The sequence below is a fragment of the Labeo rohita genome, unplaced genomic scaffold (genome assembly GCF_022985175.1).
Source record: "Labeo rohita strain BAU-BD-2019 unplaced genomic scaffold, IGBB_LRoh.1.0 scaffold_172, whole genome shotgun sequence".
In the NCBI taxonomy this organism is placed as follows: domain Eukaryota; kingdom Metazoa; phylum Chordata; class Actinopteri; order Cypriniformes; family Cyprinidae; genus Labeo; species Labeo rohita.
Genome location: NW_026127912.1, coordinates 109,807 through 131,949, shown reverse-complemented (window position 1 = coordinate 131,949; position 22,143 = coordinate 109,807). Strand labels below are relative to the sequence as shown.

At 36.0% G+C, this 22,143-nt stretch overlaps 2 protein-coding genes across 2 annotated transcripts in view; both read left to right on the top strand.

The window, feature by feature from the left end:
• The first annotated feature begins 17,330 nt into the window (after window positions 1-17,330).
• The window catches only part of LOC127158822 (histone H4), a 98,605-nt gene continuing 93,792 nt past the window's right edge, over window positions 17,331-22,143 (top strand). Inside the window, exon 1 of the mRNA XM_051101815.1 lies at window positions 17,331-17,710. Coding sequence (XP_050957772.1) covers window positions 17,404-17,710 — 307 coding nt within the window. The 5' untranslated portion in view covers window positions 17,331-17,403. The remainder of the gene's footprint in view (window positions 17,711-22,143) is intronic.
• On the top strand, window positions 18,297-18,634 carry LOC127158825 (histone H2B). Its single transcript, XM_051101817.1, has one exon. It carries the CDS (start codon window positions 18,311-18,313, stop codon window positions 18,632-18,634), a length of 324 nt encoding a protein of 107 aa, XP_050957774.1. The 5' UTR covers window positions 18,297-18,310.

Here is a 22,143-nt window from a genome sequence, read left to right as displayed (position 1 = left end):
ACGATTTCTCAACTTTCTTTTCTTTTCCTTTTTTTTTTTTTTTTTTTTGATTAGTGATTAGTGATTAGTGTATTTATATCAAGTGTCCTTAAGTAGCACAGCTGGGAAAATGCACTTACATAATATATTTTAACTAAAATCAATGTAATTTAAACTTCTAATCTAATGCAGGGATAGACAATGTCGGTCCTGGAGTGTCGATGTCCTGCAGAGTTTAACTCCAACCCTGAAAACAACCCTCACCTGCCTGTAGCCCTAGTGATCCTGAACACCTTCATTAGTTTGTTCAGGTGTGTTTGATTAGAGTTGGAACTAAACTCTACAGGATATCGACACTCCAGGATCGACGTTACTTATCCCTGATCTAATGTCAACACTGATTTGATGATCAATACTGAAATCAGATGATGTTGATATTTTGTTGTTCTTAGGTTGTATAACCAAAATCCAATGGTAAGTCAATGTCAAATTGATGTCAAATACTGACGTCAGCCGATTTTTATTCTCAACCAAAATGCTACTAAATTTGGTGTTACATCAAGAACTGACTTAAATAGGCTTTGATTTGTTTTTTCTCCCTCAGAGGACAATTATAATGAATAGAAATGTTATTATGTTTTATGCACTATTTTTGATGCTAAATTAAATGTACTTAAATGTTTGGTTAATTTATAAAAGATGTGTGCTGAAGTGTTTTTCAGTGAATCTCATTCTCATGTAGTAGAGAGAGTTTAGGAAGATGATGATATTCAACTCACCCTTTACACTGAGAGAAACAGAGTTTGATTGTGCTGAGGCTGATCCTTCATATTGTCCTTTACACGTGTAATGACTCGTATCAGACCAGTAGCTCAGTCTGATAGTGATGTTATTCATTTATTTGTTTTGTCAATTCAACTGGTCTTTGAAATGATAAAGTTATTAAAACATTATTGAACAGTTGATGTTCTGTCTGGTAAATGAGATTGTTTTCAGTCAGAGGTTTCAATAAATCATTTCTTTCAAAGAGCTCATGAGGTAAATGAGTAACATTAAGTTTAGTTACTTCTTGGGGCCGGGGAATCCAGTGTTTGAGCGTATCCTTAATACTCTTAGATGTTGTAACTTGCGTTTTTTTTTTTTTTTTTCAACTGGTTTTTTGAAATTTTGAAATTATTAAAACATTAACAACAAATTCATGTTCTGTTTTGTTTTTTCATTAAAGACTTTCAATAAGAGCTTTTTTTTCACACTCAGGAGCTCATGAGGTTAGTCATTTTTAGTTACTTTTTGGGGCCGGGGAACCAGTGTTCATTTTTATTTTATTTTATTTTTACTTTTTTTTTGTTTTGTTTTGTTTTGTTTTGTTTTGGAAATTCTAACATTAATTCATGTAGATAGCATTGACAGTGTCCCATGGTTTAGTGGTATGTAATGGCTTAGTGAATAAATAAAAATAAATAAATAAATAACATTTCATATGACCATATTTTTAAAAGGAAAGGAAAGGAAAGGAAAGGGCATGTGGTTGAGTATGGTGGCTAATAAATTAAGTTTGATGCTTGCATTGTATTGTAATAAGTGCTGTATAAATAAAGGTGACAATATTCCTGCCATAAAACAAAATAACATGAAATAAAAAATGTTATTTAAAATAACACTGCAGCCACTAGATGGCAATGATCACTCAATGGCTCATTTAAATTTGTATTGAGACATTAATAAAACATCATTATTATAATAAAAATTACTCTTTGTCAAAGTTTAAATTTTTTGCACAAAAATACCATTTTTGCAATTATGTTACAGTATTTTGACACATTATAGAACAGAGAGGAAATCTTTTGTCATGACATAACGGTTAATTGCACACAGTCTGTAATTACAGTTTAAATTTTTGCAGTAAACTACCATAAACTTTTTATTTATTTTACTTATTTTACTTTTCTCATAAACTGCAGAAATAGCAGTGTTTTAGCAGCATGAGCCCAGAGAAACACTTTGAACCACTGAGGTTCACAACACACAACACATGACAATAGTCTCATAATCCAATGTGATATCAGGCACTACAGTTCTGTCTCTTTAAGTGTGTTTGCTTGTTTTGAGCTTAAGGTCTTTACTATTCTTCATAAATGAACAACTGAACAACTTAACTCTCTGGTTGTGTTCGGGGCAAACTGACCCGGAAAAGGTTTTCTTTTTCTCAAAAATACTAGTTAATGTTATCACATTGGACTCAAACTTACTGACTTTGTTCACACAGGGTATAAGCAGTGTTGGGGAAAGTTACTTTTAAAAGTAATGCATTACAATATTGAGTTACTCCCTAAAAAAAAGTAACTAATTATGTTACTTAGTTACTTTTTATGGAAAGTAATGTGTTACTTTACTTTTGCGTTACTTTTTAAATCTGGGCAGGGCTTGATTCTTTCATTTCAATATAAAAAGTTCTATTTTTGGCAAATGTAAAAGCCTTTTTTTACACCAAAAGCCTCAGGCTTTGAGAAACGTAAATTCACGTCTGTACAGTAGACTACAGAAGAAAAAAATATCAACTCTTCAGCAATAAAAAAAAAAGGAAAACAAATGTTAGACTATCTTGAGTAATTTTTGCTTATTGGTATGGTTGAATTGAATCATCGAAGGTCGGCAGCAAAGACATCGGTTAATAAAATGGGATTAAATGCATAAAGGATTTTTGTATTATTTAACAAATTTAATTATTGAAGGTTTGCGTCATATTCTGAGTTTGCATTTCACTGTTTTTATTCATTTTGAGGAATACTGAATCTGTTTTTTGTGAGTGAGATGAATTAATGCATGTTCACATTTATTCTAGAACTAACATCTTTACTCCCGATTTCTCTCAACATGAAGACAGTAGAGCTTTTAATCAGTACATGGGGGGAAAGTAACTGGCGTTATTTATTTGAAAAAAGTAACTCAGATATTTTCTTGTCAATTAAAAAGTAATGCATTACTTTCAACTCAAATGGATACCTGGACAATTTTCAATCTGGTTTCCAACCACATCACAGCACAGAGGCAGCGCTCATAAAGATAATAAATAATATTCAATATACTGATTCTGGCAAAATATCAGAGCTGGTACAACTCGATCTCAATGCTGCGTTTGACACTATCGATTATAACACACTTCTAGAGAGACTGGAAAACTGGTCCTCAAATGGTTCAGGTCATTGTTACGGCTTATGCCTTAAGTGTGTGTCTCTCTGTGTGACGTCATGACTCTGTTTGTTTTCTTGTTACTTGAGTTTGATTGTTTAGGCCCTGCATGTGTCTAGTCGCACTAGCTGCTTGATTGACTATAAAAGGGACGCTGAAGTGGAGTGTGGGAGATTCACCAGCAAACAAGCTTTATTTTGTTTACTTGTCTTTATTATTTTGCCTTTATTTGTTGGATGTTTGTTTTGTTATTCATTGGAGGTCCTTTTTTGCTCATTGTTTTCATGTATGATACACATTCCCGATTATTTCTGCTGTAATAAAACTTTATTCTTGGATTTGGGTTTCACGTGTCAGTGACAAGGGGTGAGTAAATTATCTGTAAATTTTTGTTCTGGAAGTGAACTTCTCCTTTTAATGCCTAATGTCTACAGCCACACTGTCTCCCTCTGCCAAAGCACTGATGAAATTAACAGTTGGATGTACCAAAACTTTCTTCAGGTAAACAAGGAAAAAACTAAATTCATCCACCAGCGTTGTGGACTATTGTAATGGACTCCTCACTAGCCTTCCCAAGAAGACCATTAGACAGCTGCAGCTCATCCAGAACAACAGTGCCGCCAGGAAGCAGAAAATCTGAGCATATCACACCAGTCCTCAGGTCCTTACACTGACTTACAGTTACATCTAGAATTGATTTTAAAGTATTATTACTCATTTATAAATCACTCAAGGGCCTAGAACCTCAATACATTGCAGATATGCTCACTGAATATAAACCAACAGATCATTAGGATCAAGTCAGTTAGAAATAGCAAGGGTTCACTCAAAACAAGAGATGTCTGGTTTTAGCTGTTATGCTAACCACAGGTAGAATCAGCTGCCAGAAGAGATCAGATGTGCTGAAACAGTAGCTACATTTACATCTAGACTCAAAACACATCTGTTCATCTGTGCATTTACTGAATGAGCTCTGTGCTGCATCCCATTGATTGCACTGTATTACATGTATCCTCATTTTTTTATTCTTAATTGTTTTCATTTTAAATACATTGTGTAAATACAATACATTGTTTAAATACAATGATTATAAAATGTTAATTCTTTGCTTTTATATTTGTGATTATTTTAATTTATTTTTATGTAAAGCACTTTGAATTGTGTATGAAATGTGCTATATAAATAAACTTGCCTTATAAATGATCATTGTTTCACAACACTGAATCTTCACTGGAACAAAAAAAACTACAAAAGTACAAACCACATTAGGTCAAAGTGTTTGAGAAACGCACAGCCTCACTTCCTGTTTAACGCTGACAACATCGACTAAACCCTCGTGTTGTGTTCAGGTCATTTTGGCCCAGAGAGAATTTTCTTTTTCCCAAAATGCAAGTTAATGTTAATCGCATTGGACTAAAACTTACTGACTTTGCTCACACATGGTATAAGAACTTCCCAACATTTTTGGATAATTTCTGTACTTTTTTGGGATTTGTTTCCCCTGCCTTTTGGTTTTCTTGGTGTACCAAAAATCTCTCATATATTATCATCAAATATTGGATTAAATCTATTTGTTATCTTATTTTCATATTGGGTTAATTCGGGGTAATCTGGGACACCTAAGCTCCAGTGTGTTTATGTCCTGTTCTCACAAAATTGTGTCAACAGGACTTTTACTGTAAATTTAGCACTGAAATCACATTCCTTCATTGGGGTGATTCCACAGAAAGGGGCCTAGTTCCTAATTGTTGTCAAATTTTAATACTGTTAAGTTTCACCAGTTGTGCCAGTTTTTTTTGCTTGAAGTTCAGTAACCTCAAAAAGCTTTGCAGCCGGTTGCTTTAGTATTTTAAGCCAACTCAACTGCATTTTTTACTATTTAACTGTATAACTTTAAATCTTACATCCAGACTCTAAGCCACATTGTATGCTCCTCCACATCCTTTAAGAATACAAATGCATGCAGTATGAACAATACTGTAAATATAACACAAACAAGATTTTGTCATCATTACAGAAAGCATTTATTGGCATTCTGCAAAATGAACACAATTTAGCTTTTTTTTTCCCACAAAAACTATGATGTAACTAGGATGTGACTATTTACAATAAAAACACTCTTAAACAAAAAACAGACACTTAAAAATTGTTTTGTTTAAGTGCCAGAAAAATGTAACATTAAAAATATTAAAATTCTGCAGCCTTAAGTAAAGTTTTAAATCAAAAGTCACAAACAAACTTTTATATAATTTAAAGGAAGCTAAACTTTACCGTCATTTTAAACGATCATCTTGCTCCATCTATTATTTTGGTGCATCCATAATGCAACAAACACACTGGATCAAGAATCAAAATATTTCAACTATTAACACAACACTTGAAGGAATAATTCAACCAAAATTATTCTGAAAATTGATCATTTACTCACTCCCATGTTGTTCTAAACCGTTGTTCACACTCAACACAAATTAAAATATTTTAATGAAATTTGAGAGACTTCTATCCCTGTATTGAAAGGCTGTTCACCCAAAACTTCAAAGTGTTCATAAAGAGAGCATAAATAATTAAATAAATATATAAGTTAATATGAATTGAGCAGTTTAAGTCTCCTGAGGAGACGCAATTGTAGGGATGCATGAAATAGGATTTAGAAAATAGTACATTTGAAAATAGTTTATTTTCATTAATATTAGTATATTTATACCTTTGATACTAGTTTTACTTATTAATATTATTTACATATATTATCTATTAATATTTTTGTTTTTCCTATAATGTATTTTAGCCTGTATTAGGGTTTTACACACTCACACAAAAACTAAACAAAACAGCATGTAGTTTCAGTTAGGTACTTTTATTTTTTTAATTGACATGAGCTTGAAGCAAAAATGAAAATGCTCTAAAAACAGTTATTGGCTAAATACAAATAATAAATGACAGTTGACAATGAAGATGAAAAAAATACATCAGAAAGTAAAAATAGAAATAGAAAATAAATGACAAAATTTCCAGGAATAATGTATCTTCAGGATCTTCTGTGATGCCTTTAAGCCCATCAATGTGGTGTGATTGAGTGGCAGTTTCTCTGCAGACGATGAGGTTGTGAATATGAATATGATTTATGTAAAAACAATTATGCTTATGAAGGCCATAAGCAAAAATTGACATATAAGCAGTATGCCCTTCAAAATATTAAAAAAAGAAAAATATTGGGATAGTTTTATATAGCTTGTGACGAGTCGACTGCCTCCCCCCTTATTGTCAGCTGCACCCCGTCGGTAATCGCCGCCCTTCACCAGGCTCCCGACGGGAGTGGGCGTGTGGGAGGAGGAGGGGCGCTGAAACATCCAGGTCTGGCAGCGTGTGATGGGGCACACCTGATGTGAATGAAGCCTCATCACCGCCGCTGTTAAAATGCCGAGCGCGCCTCTCCTCAGGAGACCGGTCTCTTCCCCGTGCATGCACGCTGGTGTCCTCGTGGGTCCAGGAAGGGGTGAAGAGGGAACCAGCGCCGCAGGACGAGTTGCCGGACCCCGCGGGTTCGGATGAGGACCGCACCCGTGACGGCTGACGGGCCAAGATGCCGGGCCGTGATATCCCCCAGAAGCGCCACGTAGGTGGAGGAGGACGATGCCGCTAGAGAAGCCGCCGCCCCTCGCACCCCGGACCTGAGTGGGGAGCGCGTGCGGCCGCCGGACTCCGCCCCTTACCTGGACCCTTCCCTTCGGAACACTACCCCTCCTTCACGGAACCCCGTCACATCGAGGACACCAGACCCCCTTTTTCTTTTGGACACTTTTTCCCCCTTTTTGGTCACTTTCTGTTTTATTGTTTAATAAAAGCCTCTCCGAGGCCTGACGTCACACCCACTGTGTCTGTCGCTTTGCTCCGCCCCCGTGACAAGCTTTAACACTTAAGCATAGACTCAAGTAATAATTTTAAGAAAAATCTAACAATGAATAAACTCATTACCTCTATTACTTAGTGGAGAAGAGAGTATCCTTAACCGAACAGAGCTGGTCACACAAAAAAGAACCTAAAAAAAAGAAAAAGACATTATTGGCAATGGGAAACAAGTTACAATATGAAAGTTAAAATTGTATAGACATTGTAAGAAAGAACTTCACCTGTTGAAACTGTGTTAATAGTCTGTGTAGCTGGATAGTTGATGTCCAGAAAATGAGTAATGAGGTGTTTTGACAGTTACAATTTTTTTTTTTTTTTTTTTTTTTTTTTTAAAGCCAGGAATAAAAAAAAAAAAAAAAACTAAACTCGGTTCTAAATAGACCTTTAAAGAACTATCTTTTTAGAGTGTACTTATAATGCAGTGCTAATTGACATAGCTTTTAAGCTATCACTGTATAGAAAACTAAAATATAATACAATTTTTTTTTTAATACATGTTATATAAGGCTCAAACTCACAGCACTTGCAGAGATGGAGCAGCATTTAGTGTGAAATGCGTGCTGTGTCATGTGATCACGTCTCTTCAGAAGACTTTGTTTAAAGCATGCGATTCTTATGTATTTGTTTTACAATCTCTTTATGAACATTTTGAAGCATCAGAATTTTAGGTGAATAGTTTTTCAGTGAATGGACAGAAATATCTCAGGTTTCATTAAAAATATCTTCATTTGTGTATTAAAGATGATCAAATGTCTTATGGGTTTGGATCGTCATGATGGTGAGTAAATGATGACAGAATTTTCATTATTTTGGATGATCTAAATTAAGCCAAAGAGGACAGCAACAGCAGTGGTAAGGCCATGTATATATTCCAACACAATCTGCATCTCTAGTACTACATCCTAGGCACCTTTAGGTTTGAGTGGATGACAACATTGTCTTCCAGTAATAGTTAAGATGCTCATCTTCATCCCCTTGGTGTGGACATCCTCTGGCTTTGTGTCCTGCAGTTAAAAAAAATAAAAAAAAAATAAAAATAAATAAATAAATAATAATAATAATAATAATAATAATAATATAATAATAATAATAATAATATTATATATATATATATATATATATATATATATATATATATATATATATATATATATATATTTTTCCTACTAAATATTGACATTAAATGTTTAAAACATAACAAAAATAATAATAATAAAATTCTGGATAACAACTAGTTTTTACCAGTACAGAAATAAATCAGAAATAATACAAAAAATACATGTATAAAAAAATATTGTATATTTACACTGTATGGAATAAACTGACTCTTGTTGAAGCTGCTAAATTTGTTCAGTCAAGAGGAGTGAGTGTTGTCTTAGCTTTTTATTTATTTATTTATTTTTTTTTTTTTGGTAACATTAACGGAACAAATATCAGCAGGTTTATGAGGCTAAGGTTAATGCACGGATCAAATTTACTGACACACAGGCGATTTTATCTCAGCCGTTGACTCTCATTTCAAACCTACAAGTGATTGTTTATGTAAATAATCACATTTTGACATAATTTTATGTGTATTTGACAATTTAAGCGAACTAAGCTGTCACAGAGAGATGAATTTGTGATCGCATATTTTCTGCACGCTTCGGTTGTGTGTCAATAAACACGTTTATCATCTTACACGTCTTGCACTTTCACATATATGCACCAGTATCGCGGCATCACAAAAAAAACAACTGTGTGCCAGATAAACTACTAAGTTATATCGCCTAGCACAACGAAATACAACACATAATTAACCTCTATCTGGTTAATTATACACTCGTTTAATCGACATAAACATTTGAACTGTATCTATAAAAATATATCTGTATACATACCTTGCAAATGCTAACGTTAGCTGATCGTGCTTGGGAAAAACAAAGCTAGCTAACTAGCTAGCTGCCAGACTTTCACATTCAACATTCAACAATGTTTATTCTTTCTTTAAAGAACATTTACAAACCTAACTGTGTAGTTTATTTGGCTTACTTTCTATATTAAATCTGTGTAGAAAGAACTTACCTTAAAACAAGAGATCCGCTCCCTTTGCCATCGTTGTTTATGTTTGAAGCAGTAAACTCCCTGTATAGTTCAGCGACGGCACTTTGCGCATGCGCAATAATGTCAAGTTGCCCGCTCAAATGAAGAAATAAAAATACTGAGTTTACTCAACTTTCTAATTTGTGTTCATTGAGAAAAATATAGTAAACATTGAGTTAACTTGTTTTTATGTGTAAACTAAACATTTTGCTCAAAAATGTGTCCACTTGACATTTTTAAACTGAGTGAACAATTTGCAAGTTTTTACAGTGTATATGCCTTAATGAGAAATGGGTGTTAATGTGAACTACTGGAGGTTATAACACTGTGTAGCATCTGGACCAATCAGACATACAGTTATTTGTTACATTTAACAAATAATATTCAAACCCCACAGCCAGCTATATGCTGGGGTTCTGGAGACAACCCCCCGAAGCAACTAACACCCCAAAAGGGCTCAGTTGCCAGGGCAACCATCTAATAATGTGGGTTTTATTGCTCGATGGAATGCGAGCAGAGCACACTACATTTGCCTATAGAAATTGACTCTTTCCCCATTCAATCACAGACAAACCTTTCTTTGACCTTCCTATCACACATAGCCCAGGTCACTGTGTGCAGTATTACTGCATTGAATGAATGAGCACATTTATATAGCGCTTTCAGTGTGTATTGCCATGCACCCAAAGTGCTTTACAATCATATGGGGGATCTCTCCTCACCCACCACCAGTGTGCAGCATCCATAGGACAACGGTGCCAGTGCGCTCACCACACACCAGCTACAGGTGGAGAGGAGAGAGTGATAAAGCCAATTCAATGAATGGGGATTATTAGGAGGCCATGACTGACAAAGGCCAGAGGAGGGAATTTGGCCAGGACACTGGGGATACACCCCTTTACGAGAAGTGCCATGGGATTTTTAATGACCACAGAGAGTGAGGACCTCGGTTTAGCGTCTCATCCAAAGGACGGTGCTTTTTACAGTATAGTGTCCCCATCACTATACTGGGGCATTAGGACCCACATAGATCACAGGGTGAGCACCCCCTGCTGGCCTCACCAACACCTCTTCCAACAGCAACCTAGTTTACCCAAGCGGTCTCCCATCCAGGTACTGACCAGGCTCAGCCCTGCTTAGCTTCAGTGGGCAACCAATCTTGGGCTGCAGGGTGATATGGCTGTGGCAATTTGCATTGTATTTTTATTTTTGTCTGTTGCATTTGTATTTGTGTTTCTACTGTTTTATGCATGCATTATGATAGATGACTAGTCGTATAACCCACATATGCCATGTTTGATGATCTAAAAGATGGTGTATATTATATGTTGATACCTATGCAACATATTAGTGTTGAAACCTTAGTAGTTTTTGCATCAACACCCAATCGAATTACATATGCAAAATACAACGCTCACAGACAAAGAGTCGTAAACTTTCCCTCCAAAGGTGAAAGTCACCATTGGCTCTTGGACCTCCTGGAAGCGCAGCCTCTAGAGAATTTAAAACCATCACATGAGACTCTCTTCTCTCTCTTCACTTTTCTGCAAGAATCTTTCTATTGCTGCCCGTGTGGAGGAACCCACAGGGAGCCTGAGCCGGCACATAGCGTGCCTGGCGGGCCCGATGGGCCCCAACATATAAAGCTGTGGCTCTCGAGCACAAAGAGCCAGACATTTTTACTTAACCCTGGAATTCATCTTCATGGAAATGTCCTCAAACAAACATTTCTCTTTTCAGCATTTTTTTGTTTGTTTGTTTTCTTCACTCGTCTCACGAGTGACTCGCCTCACCCAGTCATTGGTTCTTTTAGAACCTAAGAGGATAAGCTAGAACTCTTCAGGACCTCCCTAAGCGTGCCTTGTCTTTCCATTCCCCAAAGATCACAGGACTTCAGCTGGGTCCCTCTCAGCTCTTGGTTCTTCTTCAATTTTCACATGGGAAAAAACTCCATCTTTGGAGTTCATCACTCTTCGGACCCGGAAGAACGTGATCGTGATTCCAAAACCACCACTGCTCCAAAGCATCAAGACTTTCACCCGAGACTGCATTCGGACACTTGTTCAACAACCAAGGCAATGCAAGTATCTTACATTTAACTAAACATTACAGAGGTTTAGTATAAGCTGTAGACAGCACTGACTTTTTCATAGCTTCATTCTCTTGTCTTCTCTAACTGCTTCTCACTGACCCTTTCCCCATGAGTGATTTCCTGTTTGTTTGTTTAGATTAGTTATGTGTCAGTCCTTAGTTAATAAAGCTCTTGTGCACAAATTACATGAACTTTGATTCATAATAGAATGGAGAACTTGAATAACCAAATTAATAATCTGTTAATCAAATTGTTGCTTGCTGTTGCTTACGTTTTAGTTGATTTATTTTTAAAATGTTAATACAATGTTAAACAAATGTGAAACAATTTTAATAGCGTGTTAAATTAATTTAAATAAATTAGCATTTGATAATCTTGTGTAGAGATAGAGCTTATTTTTTCCTGATATTGGTATATACATTTTCTTTTTGAGATTTATGTACTTGTAATTTTTTCATAAAGTGTTTTTATTTTATTTTATTTTATTTTATTTTATTTTATTTTATTTTATTTTATTTTATTTTATTTTATTTGTGATATTGTGTTTGGCATTCATAAAGTATGGTGAATATAGGCCTTTTTTAGGGCTTATACATGTGTTCCAGTTTACAAAGTGACCAGATTATCAAAATCAGGCTTTATTTATTTATTTATTTATTTATTTATTTTTGCACAGAAACACTAATAGGTGTGGCATGTCTCCTCTGGGTATAATATCTATATTCTTTCTTCTGGTGTGTCTTAGAGATTTGAGAGAAGTCTAATGTATTGATCTAATGTGTTAGATGGATATTAAAATAAATTGTAGAAGTCAAAATTGTAAAAAAATGTCCCATATTACCCAAATTCTCCTTTTTATTGAATTGACAAATTTATCCACAAATAATGCTTTTTCTCTGAAAAACTGAGGTGCATAAGCTCAGTTTAATGATCCCTAGAATCAATTAGTTCCAGAAAACAAATACATATTCTTCCCTAACTGAAATAAAATAAATAAAAAAGATTAAATCCAGTATTTGGTGATAAAATAGTACAGTAAGAAATTTAAGATTGTAAGATTTACATGCATTTACAATTTTTGACCAGGAACACTCAAGGTGCTATAGGGTTTTTAACACAGTACAAGGGTTAATTGTGACATTATAGTGGCCATGAAAATAATAAAGTACATATTTTTTTTTTTTTTAATCAATAAATGAATATGCTTTGATGTTCACAATGTAAATGGACTTGACAAAATCATAAAAGAACCCAAAATGATGTGGTCACAGTATGTATATTAAGTATATTAATGTGATGAACTACAGCTGCGGTTTTTCTGCTAAGAACCAGAGGCGAACTGACTTCACACATCAGCTAAAAATGACACTGAGACAAACTTGTTAAAAATAATTGAAAATATTTCTCAGAAAACAGAAGTTAGTTCTGAGAAAAGCATCATTTGTTGGCAGATGCCGCTTCTTTCATATATTGTGATTTTAAGTGTGATTTATTTATTTATTTGTTTATTTATTTATTTATCATTCATTCATTTATTCATTCATTCTTCTTTTTTTGGGAGGCCACTATATGGACAATTCATTTTCAATAAAGAAGGCAAACAGAATAAAAACTGAAAAAAAAAAGTGAGAAGTGTGTGTGTTCAGTCACTGTTCTCAAACTGTGTGTGTTCAGTCACTGTTCTCAAACTCTCTGAGCCTCTGATGGAGAGTCTATTTAAAGATACAATATCATACAACACCAAACATTAACACCAAAATGTCTGATTTAACTGAACTACATGAAATAGGAAGTATGAGTACTACAACAAAAACAAGCAAAAGCACCTGTCCACAGGGCCTCAATCTTTCACTAGATAACTATGCACAGATAAATGCATGTTCACTGAAACTCTGTATCTGATCCACACAAAACACATAATCACATTGAATCTAAACAATCAAGAAAATGATAAGCGTTGAAACCCTCCTACACGCAACACAATCATTATTTTATCTACAGCTGAATGCTGTATTAAAAACAGAAAAGAATATAATGAAATACTCACAGAGTATGAGAGGCAGTGCACTGGACCCCATACTGACACATTAATAGACTGTTTTAACAGTGCTGTGTGCACGACATCAGACACTTCCTGAGTTTCACAGTTTGAGAAGAGATGAGGGAGGAGACAAAACTCTACCCAGAAATACAAGAAAAATACATTCAATTAATATTTACTCTTTAAGTGCATGCAAGTTGTAAATGCTGTTTTTCTACTTGAAAAGACTGTAAAGAAGATCTTCTAGTAATTGTTCTCACACTGCCAGAGACACATTACAGACAGACCAGTGCAAGTAAAGTCATGAGGTGAATCCTAATGTAGGGCTACTCATGTAATTCCTGCTCTTATTTGAGTTATTCTCTCGTCTACAATTGCAGCGGCAATTTTTACACTATGATTTATACAAGTAATCCTTTTTATCTGTTGTTAAATTCTGGCAATGTCAGCATATTCTCAATCCATTTTTAGTTAATTTTAAATATGATTTCTGTAATATGATCTTTGATGACTTTGCTGTCACGAAAGTATTATTGCATCACCATATTTCAAGACTTTGCAACAACAATAACCCAGAATCAAAACCCAGTGTGATCGTTGCTACAGAAAAAAACAAAAACAAAAAAAAAAAAAACAAATAAATTAAGTTTAAGATATCTCACTTCTCTTTTGGTGTATTCATACTATCAGAGACAAAATATGAACACTAACACATGTATAAATGACAAACTAAATGACATGCTGTCACACACAAGTGACACATACAGTCTATAAAATTATATTGATTCAGACTGAAACATAAAAATGTTTATTTCTTCTGTAAAATGTTACATGACAGCGCTTACTCCAGGAGACTCGGGTGTATCTTCAGCAGGATTCTTTATTGAGAATGTGCTGTTTGACTGGTCATTTAGACAGAAGTGCTTACCTTCAAGACAAAGCAACACTGCAAAGGATGTAAAGGGTTATTAGGAGTCTGACCAGTTTTTGCCCCAATCTAAACAACATAACTGTACCATACAGATACTTCATAGAGATAAAAAGAAGTCCACACCATAAGTAGTTCTGGTCATAAACACTTGCCACAACTTCAAAGAAGCACTTGCCACAACTTCAAAGACTGGAGCAGGGCCACCAAAAACCATCAAAAGGTGATCGTCTCAGATACTGCACTTGTTTAACTATCAATATGGAGAACAAGAACTGGCAGAAGCCTCTTACTACAAATTTTGTTTCATTAGTTGGTACTATTGTTGCTTTACTGTCTATTCATGTTTGGTATGTATGAGTTTGAAAATTCATGCTTTGAATGTTTCCACCAATCAATTCATTGTCAAATGTGTTGTATTCATGTTATAGGAATCATGGCCAAATTATACTCTGCAAGAGCGGGAAAATTCTGACCATGTGACTGATAAGATAACATGCTGATTTATGTTTTGGGAGGAGAAACATAGCAATATCCTGAGTTAAGACAACATCTAATTGGTCAAGACACCATTTTGGGATGTGTGGAAAGCTGAGCAAAAAATTACAGGACACCATCAAATTTTGCTTTTAGCTGTTTCCATATCAAAGACAAAATTTGAGCACTAACACATGTAGCTTTTAGCTATTGGTTTAACATGCTTTCACACACCAGTGCTCTTACAGTGCTTTTAGTTTGTGCTTGATGCCATCTCTTTTAGCCATGCTTTTTGCCATAATTTGCCGCTTCGCTTCCTGGCTTGCACGCCAGCCACTCCTCTAACGAAAACAACGGCATTAAAATGAGGAGACCGTCACAAAGTTACTTGACTTTAATCTTTTCTTTCCGTTGAGAGACAGCGTGTTCTAAGTTAAGTTTTGCCGCTTCAGCCGTGTCTTCTTTGCCTGAGAATGTGCTGTTTGACACTCCAGTCATTCATTTAACGCCCAAGACAGCAGTGCTCCAGGTCAAGACAAAGCAACCAATGCAAAGATATAAAGAGTTATTAGGAACTCTAACCAATCTAAATAACATAATTGTACCATACAGATACTTCTAGCTGAACTGATAATAAATACATAAATAAATACATAAATAAAAAACTAAAATAATATAATAAAATAATAATAATAATAATAATAATAATAAAAAAGTCCATACCATAAACTTGTTATAGTCATAAACACTTGGCCATCAAAAATGGTGATGCGCGTCTATGTCAGGTACTGCACTTGTTTAACTATCAAATTCAGAACAAGAACTGAAGTATCTTGTGTTTTGTGCTTATAAATATAAGAATAACTATCTCCCCCACTCTTGTTAAAACCAGAGAGCAGAATCAGAGCAGAAGTCAAACCACGACCATTAGCTCAACTTATTTATTAGGCCTCTTAACACTTCTGTCATTTTCTCACTACAAACAGCTTCTGAAGTCACCAATACACAAATAACAATGTGTCCTTAGTGATGAGCTGAAAGAAGCCAGTGAAACAAGTAAAATGTGAGCTGTTATTGCCGTAACTCTAAATGTTAATTTTCAGAAAAATGAGGCCCACTATATAGAAACAACCCACAAAATGCTGTGACTTCCATTACAAGGTATACAATCAAACCACATCACTGAGAGAAGCATCTGCAGAACTTGCTTCAACTGTGATGCTATGATTATATTAGGGATGTTTCTGTTTTTATGATTATCAAATATCTGCAAATATAAACAAATTATAATAAAGTATGCATCTTTTATTCACTGCATTGATTATCTCTGAATTGACATAATACATATTTACCTGACTGATAATACATTGTTACATTTGAATTGATCCTGTTTACTCTGGAATGATTGACAGCACCTGGTTAGCAGCACCTAAAGGGGCTAAAGTCCAGTTAAGATGGAGTATGGGGTACACCAAATGAGATTTTACAGATCTGGCTAACACTTGCTGTGAAGGCCAAATGGGAATTTCCGTTTAGGTCAACTGGATGTTGTTTGACCAACCTAAATTTGGGTGGGCCTAACTATAATATTTCTCAAACAAACATGGGAAACCATGGCATGACTACACCAAAACTATTGTCAGAGAAAGTAATGTTGGTCGGCTTATATCTACAATAGTGGTCATGACCGCTGACTAGAGATAATGCTGCATTTTCTCCTTTCAGGTTGCATCAGGGTCCAAATCATCTGGTGTAAATATACAAACGAGACGACACCCCCACCCTGAGTCTCCCCTTACCTTTTCATCCTCTTCCTCCTCCTCCCTAACATTCTAAGCAATGAACTATTCAATAACATATTTGGTTGAGGTGTGGTCCTTGTGTAACGATTGTTGTCCCTTAGGACTGTCACCAATTTCGAATGGACGACACATACAACGACTCTGGTTGTCAGTTCTTTTATTCACCGCAGCAACGATGATCGTGTCTGAGAAATACATCAATATCTATTAATACACCGGGTGACAACATTGCAGACACAGACATAACTGAAATAAAGCATAAAATCAACAACTCGCTCTCATTAAGGGTAAACTCACAGTGTGTTATCCATTCAGCTACACAATACTACACTAGTAACAGCACGTGTCAGTCTCACTATACGAGACATGAAGCACGACGATAATTATTCGACAAAGTTTCATCTGAGATGTAAACTCATCCAAAACATGATACATTTGTTGATATAAACACGCATAACCCTTTTACATTAGGTAAAACTCACATTAAACGCACTTTTATCGTATTTTAAACACACTGAACTGAAGAGTGGAAAAACAAACTTACCCGCAGCAGCGTTAACCATTTTCTGCTGAACTACGGTAGGCGCAAATGGACAAAATAACGATAATGTCTGCAATGTATTAACCACTAGAAGACACCAAAACACCATCTGATTTAGTTCACCCTTCTAATTTTATGAAATTCAACATAGTGTTAATGTTCTTTTTAACTCCGTTACACTCGCTCCTGAATGTAATATTGACACAGAACATGAATGATCGGATTAGACGTAACGGGTGACGTTTAGTAGAACCGCCCATGATTTTGGTTTCACCTAGGTCCTTTAGCGAAATATAAACTCCCCATTTTCGTTTTTTGCATTACCAAACTGTCTTTGTCGCCGTGGTTTGAAGAGTAGTTGTAGACATGTCAGGAAGAGGAAAAGGTGGTAAAGGTCTTGGTAAAGGAGGCGCTAAGCGTCACCGAAAAGTTCTTCGCGATAACATTCAGGGAATCACTAAACCAGCAATTCGTCGTCTTGCTCGTCGTGGCGGTGTCAAGCGTATTTCCGGGTTGATCTATGAGGAGACCCGCGGTGTGTTGAAGGTGTTTCTGGAGAACGTTATTCGTGATGCTGTGACTTACACTGAACACGCTAAAAGAAAGACCGTTACCGCCATGGATGTTGTATATGCTCTGAAACGACAGGGACGCACTCTGTATGGTTTCGGAGGTTAAGCGATTTCTAGAAACAACAACCAAAAAAAAAAAAAAAAAAAAAAAAACCCCAACGGCTCTTTTAAGAATCACCCATCCTTTCACACAAAGAGCATGTTTCTGAATGATATAACTAGTTATTATTTGTTATATAAATACAATGTGTATTATCATTTTTAGTTATTGCAGTCATTGTTCAAACGTAATAAGTTCGCAGTTAACCAACGTTTTGAGTATTACATGTTAATATTCTTATTACTGTACTATTCATTAAAGATTGAAATTAAACTGAGTAATCAACTCCGTTGTTATTATATTGTAATGATACGTTTTACCAAAAAAAAAAAAAAAAAAATGCGGGAAAATCAAACAAAGGAACTGAAACGGATGGGTCATGGTAAATGTCAAGCATGAGACGGTGGGAGGGATTTACATTTTCAAGTCCCTGATTGGTTTTATTGTGGCCAATGAAATCATTCTGTGGGTTGGTCCATGGAGATACAGCAATCATAGACTGCCGTTTTCCCTTTTAAAATTAGCATAGGACAGTGCATAAAAGCACACGTATTTTAATGACAAAAATTATTCATTTTCCAGAAGCTGTGAACGGATAATCATGCCTGAACCAGCAAAGTCTGCACCCAAGAAAGGCTCAAAGAAGGCCGTCACCAAGACCGCCGGCAAAGGAGGAAAGAAGCGCAAGAGATCCAGGAAGGAGAGCTATGCTATTTACGTGTACAAAGTTCTGAAGCAGGTTCATCCTGACACCGGAATTTCTTCCAAGGCGATGGGAATCATGAATTCTTTCGTCAACGACATCTTCGAGCGCATCGCCGGTGAATCGTCTCGTCTCGCTCACTACAACAAGCGCTCCACCATCACATCGAGAGAGATCCAGACCGCCGTGCGTCTGCTGCTGTTTGACCTGAAATATTTCTAACAACATAAAAATTAGTTTAAAATCAAACCACAAAACAATGACAATTTCATAATGAAATATATTTTTTTAGAATTTTACTAAAACTCTTCTCTCAGACAACAGAAGTCAAAATAAAATTGTTTAATATAAAAAAAGAGCATCATAAACAAAATACACATTGGTAAGATGTAATTTGGCATTGTTAGTGATGAAGTTATTAGGTTTTAGTAGTATTTAAAACAGAATTTACTCAGTTGTGTCTCTTTATTAAAGTTGCATAATGAACCTCTAAAATGTATTTTCATTTAACTTTTTTTTTTTTATCCAGTGTCTATAAAAGGCAACTTTCAATAGTTTGCAGTGAATTTGACTGACACATTAAGAAACACTTTTTGTGTGGGGCTTTTCTCCGTGTGTCAGTTTGGTTTCTCCCACACTTGTATCAGCACAGGTGAATTAGAGACACTAAATTGTCTTGGTGTTGTCCCCAGCCTTCAACCTGAGATTCAGCATCCTGTGACCCTACATGGTTTGGAGAATGGATGAAATATCAGCTAAAGTTTATTCTCTGTTACGTGGCTTTGGTCTTCAGTGTGTCTGTTAGATGGACTGGCCTGTGACACACACACACAAATTAATTCACAATTCAATCTGATGCCTTCACTACAGTTTTTGGTTATGAAATTTGTAATTTTTTATATGTAACAGACAAAAACACAGAAAGTAAAGGCATGTCTGTCAGTTAATGTGAATGATTTGTGGAAGTTTTAGACAATTTTCACCTCTCGCTCTGTAGCATTTGAACAGCAGCACAACTGTAGACAGCAGATACGGACAAGCTGCCAGAAGAAAACTGAGGATGTTGACGACAGAAATCTGACCTGAACATGACAATGAAAAACAGAAACACAAACACATTATTAAGCAACATTACAGAGCCCCTAAATACTTTCAAACAATTGTGAGTAAACACAAAAGCACTATAAAATATATTATCTCATCTATAATGTCCGCTGTATTAAGGGAATAGTTTACCCCACAAAACATAAACTAAACTAAAACAAAATACAGGATTGGTATAACATGAGAGAGAGTAAATTTTATTCTAATCCTGTAGTTAATGCCCCCTTCATTAGGATGTTGCTTCTGAGGTGCTGATGATTTCTCTGTATTTCAGTATATGTGATTTGTTAGTTATGCTTTTGTTAATGTGAGATATGTGAAATAATAAACAGCTGTCAATAACTGATTGCTTGTGAATAAAATCAAATCAGCTGACAGAGACTGAACTCCACTGACTCTCACCTCTGACTGAGATCCAGCTGTGGAGTGACTGTCCTCTCTCTGTTTTACAGTAGTAGAAACCCTCATGTGACTTTGAGACAGTAGTGATGTTCATCTCTCCTGTCATCTGATTCTGGATGAGTGACCCGTCTTTATAGAAATCGGCTGTGAGGATCGGGGAGTTTGTAGATCGATGTAAACAGTGTAGAGTCAGAGTATCTCCCTCAATCACAGGATCAACAGAACTCACCAGAATCACATCACCATCTACACAACACAAGAAATACATGTATGTAGGAAGATGGTGATACATACTGTACATACTTAACCAGAAACAAACATGTAAAAATGTCTATTTCTATTATTACTGATTATATACCTTGATATTTAGTATACAGAATAAGTGAAAATACCCTTCCAGAATCACAGGACAATCCACAACTGTTCAGAATTACAGCAGCTCATGTCTTTCTATAGTACTTTAACACATACATTAATTCTTAAATATACTGTCACATTATATTTAGTCCGAAACAGATTTATTTATTATATTGTATGTAGTTATAAGTTTCACATGACTCACCATGTACAGTGATGTTGAGAGGATGGTGTTTCTCTCCAGATTCAGACTGACACCAGTAAACTCCAGTGTCAGATGTGCTGAGAGAGACGATTCGACATGTAGATCCTGTTTGTTTTGAACAATCTTCAGTGTTTCTGTCTGTGTATCTTCTCACTGTCCATCCAGCAGAGTTACTCTGATCCTCACAGCTCAGAGAGAGAGAGTCAGATGAGAAGTGTTGACTTCTGCTGGGACTGACCACCAGAGACACTGAACGAGAAACACCTGAGAAGAAGAAAATATCATTCAAAAACTGACAGCACACGTGTTTGTGTAATAAAATCATCTGTAATTAAAAACAACTTAGATGAAATTTTGCACTAAAGTTTTATTAGAAGGAAGTGAGTGTAGGTTTTTTGAAGTTGGCATTGGTTTCAGATGTTTTGCCCCCTTGTGAAAGAGACTGTAATGCAACACAAATACAGATGAACACAAGCATAAATAGTGTCACACAGACTCACCAGTGATCCACAGTGGCTGTGTGTTACTGTAGTTTGTGTAATAGGCCGGTCGTCCTCTCTCTGCTCTGCACGTATAAACTCCTGTGTGCTGTAGAGCAGCAGGACTGAGAGTGTAAGAGCCTCCAGCTCCTCTGCTGCTGTCTGACAGATGATCATCATCTCTGAACCAGCTGAACGTCCAGCCTGTAGAGGAGCCTGTAACCTCACAGATCAGAGTCACTGAGTCTCCTTCAGTCAGCCACGGCTGTGGAGACACTCGCACTGCTGCCTGAGCTTCAGCTGAACAAAACATGAGGAGTTATAGAGCCACAGAGAAACTGAGAGAGAAGCTGTTCACACTGATGATAATGAACAAACACACAAACTCACCTGATACTTTCAGTGTAACAGCATCACTGCGCTGAGAGCTTTGTTTATCCATCTGTCCTGTACAGGTGTATTTACCGCTGTGAATGTGATCAACACTGCTGATGTTCCACTCTTGTGTTGAGATTTGGTTGACAGAGTTTTTATATTGGTAGTTTGTTCCCTCTGTTTCCCATCTGTACGTCCACTCAGTGTCTCCTCCCCACTTTATATCACATCTGAGAGTGACTGTTTCTCCTCTGAACACTCGTTCATCAGGTCGTACCTTCACCACAGCTTTAGGACTCACTGTACAAACACAGATTATTACATTTATTTTGATTCAATGTTTTATAAGTTCTGTAGATATTGTCTGTGATCTGTATGTTGTGTCACATACTATGTTCTCTCTCACCTGTAACATTTACCCACAGTGCATCACTGTATTGTGTGTAGTAGACTGGTTTCCCTCTTCCAGCTCTACACCAGTACTGGCCTCCATCAGACACTGAATCAATCTTCACTCTGTAGGAGTTTGTTTCTGTCTTCTTTGTCTCAGAGTTCAGTGTGTGTTTGTACCAGTAAAAGTCCCATCCAGTGGACGGATCCATGCGACAAGTGAAAGTCACTGTGTTTCCTGTCAGTGCAGCTCCTGCAGGATCTGATGTGAGTTCAGGCTTTGGCTTTGGACCTGCAGGAGAACAAGAACAGATTTACATGTATATTTGTCTGCATCAGCACATTCTATAATCAGCCTCATTTCCCTAAAAAGGAGAGTTTGATCAGGAGGAAAAAAAAGCACATGGCACAACACTATG

Excerpts from the sequence above, each read along its gene's own strand:
- LOC127158825 (XM_051101817.1), top strand. The coding sequence starts at position 18,311 with ATGCCTGAACCAGCAAAGTCTGCACCCAAGAAAGGCTCAAAGAAGGCC.